This window comes from Oryzias melastigma, linkage group LG24 (genome assembly GCF_002922805.2).
Source record: "Oryzias melastigma strain HK-1 linkage group LG24, ASM292280v2, whole genome shotgun sequence".
Taxonomy (NCBI): Eukaryota; Metazoa; Chordata; class Actinopteri; order Beloniformes; family Adrianichthyidae; genus Oryzias; species Oryzias melastigma.
In genome coordinates this window covers 16,849,994-16,857,994 of record NC_050535.1, presented here as the reverse complement: position 1 = coordinate 16,857,994, position 8,001 = coordinate 16,849,994, and the positions used below count along the sequence as shown (strand labels likewise).

The window sequence follows — 8,001 nt, the reverse complement described above, 5'->3', positions numbered from 1 at the left end:
TTAGCTAAATATTTTAGCATCATTTTAGCATTAGCTGTTTTGTCAAAATTGGTCAGTTTTATGGCTAATTTGGCATTTAGCTAATATCTTGGCAAGCTATTAGCTTGAGCATTTTTAGCTATCAGTTTTTACATGTTTTTATTGTAAATGGCTGGATTTGTTTTTCATTTCCTTTCCTATTTGTGAACAGATGATACCAGTTGGATGTTTGTTCTTTTCATGGTTTTCACTCAAAGGTTAGCAGAGATTAAAATAATAAAAAAATACATATATAAAAATCAGATGTAGTTCATTAGAGCTAAAAGTAGAGTGACACTCTTGAAATAAAGGTTAATTGACTGGTTTAAATGCTTTGACACACCTGACTCCGATGAATGGCTGATTAACAAGCCGGTGACTCATTCATGACAATCAGGTGTAAGAATGGTGTCGTGTGCAGAAAACATGAAGGCAGGGAGGACTCATTGACAGAAACAGTTGTGTTTCCTCTGGCATCAACTGAAAAGCGCTGTGACTGTCGGGGGGGCAGAGGGAGGGGTCCGCTTGTTCATATTCCAGTCATGTTTGTGTCACCTCACAGCTGAGCTCTCCAACACAAATGATCTCTTTCACCCCATTGCCCTGCTCTTAATGTCAACGATTCCTTGCAGCTTCACCTTCTACGCATCGGAGCTCTCCCAAAACACATCAACGACCTCCTTTACCTGCTTTGGCTTTAGTTAAAACAAACTCACTTTTCAGAGATGCCCTGTGCTCTCCGAGGCAGATGGATTCATGAACCGAGACCAAAATAGACCCGAAATGAGGGGAGAATATTGTCTTCCAGAGCAGAGAACAAGCCTGTGGGCTCGGCAGAGTGAGCGCACAAGCACGCACAACAACATGCGTTCACACAGAAGAGGACAACAAAACATAACTGCTAAAAGAAAAAAGTGCACAGACGCATGCCAAGATTCTTGTTCTCCCTGTGCTAGAGAAGCAAATGAAGAACGGACAGAATGTAAAATCCATGAATGTAGACGGAAACTAGATCTAGGTTATTTGAACTTGAGATTTGAATTTGAAACTTTGAATTGATTGATACTGTTCACGAGAATATCCCTCACTAATTTAATTTAATTTTTTTTTAAATAGAATTTTGATTCAATTCAATTTTATTTATATAGCCCAATATCAATTGCCACATTGGGTTTCATGTTGGTAATTCTACAGAAGCAAAAGGGTCGGTCATAAAATAGCTAAAATTAGCTAAATTAGCAATTTTGCTAATCTAAACTGACTAACTAGTTATCCCTGTCCTTAGACCCTAAGAACTCGATTACCTGATTCCAGGGATGCCCACATGAAGGAGAGATCCTCTCCCAGGATAAACAGAATCTTAACTGAACAGATCAATTATCGATTCATCCATCCATCCATCCATCTTCTTGACCGCTTCTTCCCTTTCGGGGTCGCGGGGCGCCGGAGCCTATCCCGGCTACTGAAGGGCGAAGGCGGGGTACACCCTGGACAGGTCGCCAGTCTGTCGCAGGGCCTCAATCACACACACATTCACTCTCACATTCACACCTAGGGGCAATTTAGAGTCACCAATTCACCTATGAAGCATGTTTTTGGATGGTGGGAGGAAGCCGGAGTCCCCGGTGAAAACCCACGCATGCACGGGGAGAACATGCAAACTCCACACAGAAAGGTCCCAGCCGGGATTCGAACCGGGGCCTTCTCGCTGTGAGGCGAGAGCGCTAACCACTTGCGCCACCGTGCAGCCCATTATCGATTCATAAAAATATAAATTGATTTAGCACATAAATCTAAAGTCCGCTAGCTTGATGCTAGCATTTAATGGAATTTCCCATAGGACGGCTAATGCTAACACTCAGTCGACGTAAACATACATTGTTGACTAAATGAACATCTTTATAAACTCACAGACATGAATTTTCTAAACTTTTTTAAGGAAATATTTTTTAAAGTAACTATTTATGGTCTAAAACCTTATTTTTTTCCTCATACTTTCTTCTTCTTCTGGAATAAGCTGTAATGCTATAGCATGATCTCCACCTAGTGGTCAAACTGAAACGTCCTCCAGGAGAAGCAGAACAATGTTTCCAATGTTAATGATCTGAACATTTTAGTTAGAACTTCTCCTTTAGAGAATCAATGTAACACTGGATTAACAATCTCATTATTTCACTGATACATTTTACAGTATGTGAACTGTATTAGTATTATTAGTAGAATATTAATGTATTTCTGAACAAATGTGTCTAAATTTTTAACTCAAAATTTAATTAAAGAATCAAAAGAAAAAAAAATTAGAATCAATTCGATCCAGGCTCTTGTGAATTGAATTGAATCGTTTCTGGACATTATTATTGATACCAGCCCTACTAACCATAGAGGACTGGTCACTCTTCCGTATTTAAAGCCACCCGTCTCTGTATGACCCCAGCAGAAGTTCCTGCAGTGATTTGATGTCAGGATGAGGCCCTCCCCAAGACAAACTACTAACAAGACTCTTCTCGACACAAAGAGCAAAAACAATCATAAAAACCGACAATCTGCTGTAAAAACGTCCATCTCTGCGCAGCGTCATGACACCGCCACTGTTGGCAAGCTGTCGGCTCTCTCCCGATGAATCACAGCGAATGTGCCATCAGTGCTCCATATCACACGCGGTACAGGTCAGCTGATGACTAAAGCGCAGGAGCGGGCGCGGCGCATTACTCCATGTGATTCAACAGATTCTCACGTTGTGAGGGAAGCTGTGAAATGTGAGAGCGATGGAGGGTTTCACGCTGGCTGCTAACGCCGCCATGACCCTGTTTGACAGCGCCGGCGCTCAGCTTCCATCTATTAAAGGGGGATCTCGGTTACAGACAGGGAAGCTCTCCAAGTGTTATTTCTTTAAATGTCAGAGCATTGTTTTATCAAAACTTCCCTTTTAGAGCTTCCTCAGCAGCAACACTTAAACACAGGCAAGAGATTACATTGTTATGATGCATTTAAGGTCAACTGGGAACTTACATGTTGATCTTTTTATGGAAAATATGATTTATTTACTACCTGTGTTCATTTTTCTGCTTCTAGAGGGAACACTTGTGTGCTTAGTTGAAAGTTAAAAATGTTTAATTAGCAAAACAACTTGTTAGGCGTTTGTTCATCTGGCCCTCAAAACTCAATCAAAGCTGCTAATTAGCTCTCAAAAGTGTTAATGTTTTTATGTCAAAGGCTTAAAACAATAAAACAAATTGGTTTTCTTCCCCACAGGAGCTCAGTTTTGGTTCAAAAGGGCCGTATTGTGATTTTCATAAGCCTTAAATATGATCATATTTTACCTTTGGAACACTAAAACGTCATGACGTCATCCTATGTGTCAACGTCAATCACACAGGGGGCCAAAATCCAAAACACACCTTAGGTTATGAGCCAAACAGGATAAACATTTATTGAACACAATAAAACTACTTTTTTAAAACTTTAAAACCGTAACTTTTTATTCATAATCATGATTCATAATTATGAGCATATATAGCATTACCTGCGATAATGCTAGAGTGAATGCCATATGCTGAATTTGGCCGCTGAAGATGCTAGTGCTGATATAAAATATTAGGTATTGGCATTTAGCTAAAATATTAGCTAAATGCTAAATTAGCCTAAAAAACAACCAAAGAAAAACTTAGGTTAGCCAAAACAGCTAGCATGTAGCTGAAATATTAGCTAAACTATACAAAAAACTTAGTCCAAACAGCTAGCATGATACCAATTTTTAAAACCATAACTTTTTAGCATAATTGTGAAAAATAAAAAGACAGGAATATTATTTTATTTATATTGGGGTGGGGGAGTCTTAAAGGAACCCTGCGTCTAACGTAAAGAACATCAGTTTGAGCGGGAATTTATTGAAGACAGGACACAATTGGAAGATATACTTTGCTCTGTGGAGACATTGAGTGTTGGTGTTAGACTGGGGGCGGAGCTGTCAGAGCAGACTCTTCCTGAAAGGGGCGGTCTCACTCTGTGACATCAGATTGTGAAGATCGGAGTGTTTTCGTGGGTATGGGAGGGGCTGCTTTATGGAGCGAAATTGGGGCCATAAATATTGGAAACCTCAATAAAAAATATTGGAAATAAATATTGGTGTTTGGCCAACAAAAATGTAAAATGTCCAAAATTTTTTGCTATTCTAAACTTGATTATTTCAGCTTAAAATGTTTTTGTTGTAGGTTTCAAAACTCAATATTTCCATTTCAAAACTTTTTATTCAGTTTCAAATCTTTTTTTCACTTTCAACTCTCATTGTTTTTCGTTTTCGAATGTGACAATTTCCGTTCCAAAACTTTTGCCTCCGCCGTGGCCATAAGTTTTTTTTAAAAGACTGAAAAGTAAAAAATAGATTTGAAACCGAAAACATTTTTGAAAAAAAGTTTTTGAAATTTAAATTTTTAGCCTTAAAACCCCAAAAACAGAACACTTGAAGCTGAAAATGATTACATTTGTTTAAAAGTAGCAAAGAATTGTTGGACATTTTAACATTTATATATAATATTCTTTTTCAAATATTTTTTTTGGGGGGGGGGGGGGGGTGTTTCAAATAATATTGACCGCAATTTAGTTCCATACTGCTGTTGAGAGTGCAGGTAGAGGAATAAAAAATGGATAAAAAATACCACGCCGGGGTTCTTTATAATGATGAATGAAAATATAATACACTTAAAAGCTCAAAAAGTTGTTTTTTCTTACTAAAGTAAAAAAAACAGAAATATTTTAGGCTTTTTTTTTTGCAGTTCTTGAGTCAAACAGCAAAACAGAAACATAATTTGTGGCCACAGAGACACTCTCACACCAGGAGACAGAGTTATCACTTTTGAATCTCATATCCTCTTTTATTGTTCAAACATGTCAGAGCAGGGATCTACAGAACACGGTACAAAGAACACGCCCACACGGCCCGGCGCACACGTGAGCACACGGGAATGACACGCACACAGGAGGGCGAGAATGTGTTCACACACACACTAGGCGCCCGATGGTGCAGCGACTGACTCAGATGACGGTTTGTCAGAGAGGTGCACCTCCTGCACACACACACAGGCTGATGGGCGAACAGCAGAGCTTCTGTGTTTAAAGGGGATTGTTTTCTTCTGGAGGAGATTAAGGACCTGGTGACAGTTCAAGAATCCGCCTGTTTCTAACTTCCAGGGATGGACGTCAAAAACACATTAAATACTTTTTATATTTAACTAAATATAACCCTTTAGCCACAGCTTCATTTTATTTTGAAAAACCTAAGCAAATCTTTGTCACCACAACCAAAAAATAGAATATTTTCACATTTATTCCACTGATTTAAAGATTTCGTTTCCTTTAAAAAGTGGGCTGCTTTGTTGTTAAATATAGTATCTTAAAAAAAAAAGTTGTGCTTTTTAAGGTTTCAAAAATACAAACTGAGTATGTTTAGTCATAAAAAACATAAAACCTTCATTTTGAACCCCATTTTTTTGTTTTACTTTAACAGCAAATTATTTTTTTTAATAATCAACTTAATCAAAATCTCAATCCAAGTGTTGCCTTTACCTTTTGATTCATTCCTAACAAGTTTGATGTTTATAACGATGGCGGATTACAGTTTCAAAATAAAAGTTGAAGACTGGGTGTCTGCTCGGCTCTGGGAGCAGAACTCCAAAGGAACTTCTAGCACTGAGTTGCCAACAGCCAGACATGTAATGTAATAACATGTAATAAATATTCAACCTGTGGTTTTCAAACATAATCAAATGCAACACAAACATAAAACAAAGTAGGAGATCCACGCACAAGCAGACAGGAAGTGAAGGTTGGACAGTTTTCGTTGAGGTTTTGGCACTGTTGAAGTATAGATGTGTTCTTGGCAACTTCGGAGTGTAGTGGATTACTTCCTGGCATCTCCGCCGTCTCTCGTCAGCTTTTGTTTGGTTAGCGTTTTTGCTTTTCTCAGAAGTGGCGTCAGATCGCGACGGTCGTCCGCGGATCCAACAAAAAAGGGTCGAGTCAGCCGACTCTTCCAGTTAATCTTGATGATTGTCAGTTTCCTCCCAACACGATCGAAACTTTTTTAGTAGCCTGTAACGCTTAGGCGAGGGGGAACTTCTGGACGCTGGCGGAAGTCTTGAGTTTGAAGTTAAAAACGGAGGAATCCATGTCGTGTAGTGAACGAAACCACCATCAAAACCCAACCAAAGTGCAAGAAAAGGTTTCACAGCGAAGCTGGAAGAACCCAGAGGTCAAAACAGGGATTCAGTTGAGGTGATCGACTTCTTTCTTCAGATTTTCCTTCAGAATCGTCCGGATCGGTGGGCTCCTTCATTAGGTTTGTAAAAGTTACCCAAACTGTGTATAAAAGATAAACATCTTGTTCTAAAAGGGCAGTTTCTGTGTCACAGTGAATCTGAGCGAAGGACGACGCTTCCTCTTTGATGTTTGACAGCAGAATCAGTTAAACTGGATTAACTCGCCGACCAGTTGGAACGGTCAGCTAGCTTGGATTTGAAGCTACGATATAAAGTAGTTGGGTGTTTAGCTAGCTCAGCTGGGAGCGGGTCCAGCAAAGTGGACTGACCGGTCGGCTGGTTGCGCCTGGTCATCGACCCCAAGTCGAGGTTTGCTTAATCACTGCGCGTCAGGTGATGTCACTTCCTGTTGTCTGTGGAGTTTGCTATAGTGTCCGTTTTGCCCGAGGTTTCCTCTGTATTTCCCGGGGGCTTTGTGGCAGCTGCGTTGGGACCGCCCCCATTTTGAAGCGTTTCCTGCTTGTACTGCTGCAAAGCACGATTGACGGCATCCTCCACCAATCGCTTGCTCACTCTCAGAAGCTCCGCCTCATCGGGCTCAGATCGGCGACGCCCACCTGAGGGAAGGAAGCAAAAAAATCTATGAAATTTGAAACACTTAGGGACTAATTGTCTGTTTCCACAGCAACAAAAGAGAAATTATTAAACAAATGTAGCCAGATATTTTTTAAAAAGACAAAAGTCATGCAAATTTAAAAGATTTCAGAAGGTGAATATGATCGGTATCTGATTCCTCGGGATTACTATCTTACAAAATGTCATTTTTAAGAAAACCTTTAGTGATAGTTAATAGATTTCAGGTTTACCTAAAACTCACAAGTTGTATAACTCTAGTTTGTCATGTGTAATATAGAGATGTCCAAGTCTTGTAAACATTTAACTGGTTGAAAATGAAGAAGAGGTGGAGTCAGATCTCACTGGAATATATGAAGGTGTTCCCCAAGGTTCTCCACTAGAGCCACTTTTCTTTTCAATTTTCATCAATGACCTTCCAAATTCCTGTTCAAAATGTAACATCCATCTCTATGCTGACGATACAATCATCTATTGCTCCAAACCAAACTTCACTGACATTAACAATTACTTACAGCATGACTTTGACTCAGTTCAACTTTGGCTTATTTCAAATAAGCTAATTCCAAATAAAAATAAAATCATATTGCATGCTCTTTCAGACAAATACAATAAACCCAAGAGGTTTAAATCTCAATCTGTATTTTTTTATACTCCTCTCCCTAGAAGGATACAAATCTTTTAAATATCTTGGTATCTGGTTTGAACCTAATTTATCTTTTCAAACTCATATTCAATCAATAAATTGAAGCAGTAAATTAAACTGCTGTCTTAAAACACTTTATCAGTCAGTTTACTGCTTTAATATCCATATCAGAAAAAGACTAATTATTACTTCTTACTTTGGACTATGCTGATATCATTTATTTCCGCCTGCTTACACTCCCTGAATATCATCTACAATTCTGTGGTTTTGTGCTCCGTTGTCCCTCCAGTACTCATCACTGCACACAGTTTGAACCACTGGGTTGGCTTTCATTACAAGGTAGAAGGCAATTTCACTGGCTTCACTTTATTTTCAAATGCATTTATGTTGACCTTTCTTTTTATTTAAAACAGTACACAGTTCCTTTTAGTCCACAACATCATTTACACC

At 39.0% G+C, this 8,001-nt stretch overlaps 1 protein-coding gene across 1 annotated transcript in view; it reads right to left on the bottom strand.

Moving 5' to 3' along the window:
• Nucleotides 1–4,861: 4,861 nt before the first annotated feature.
• Nucleotides 4,862–8,001, bottom strand: part of LOC112158075 (A-kinase anchor protein 7) — a gene marked incomplete at its 5' end in the record, with an annotated part of 35,989 nt that continues 32,849 nt past the window's right edge. Inside the window, 1 exon segment of the mRNA XM_024291263.1 lies at nucleotides 4,862–6,889. Coding sequence (XP_024147031.1) covers nucleotides 6,672–6,889 — 218 coding nt within the window. The 3' untranslated portion in view covers nucleotides 4,862–6,671.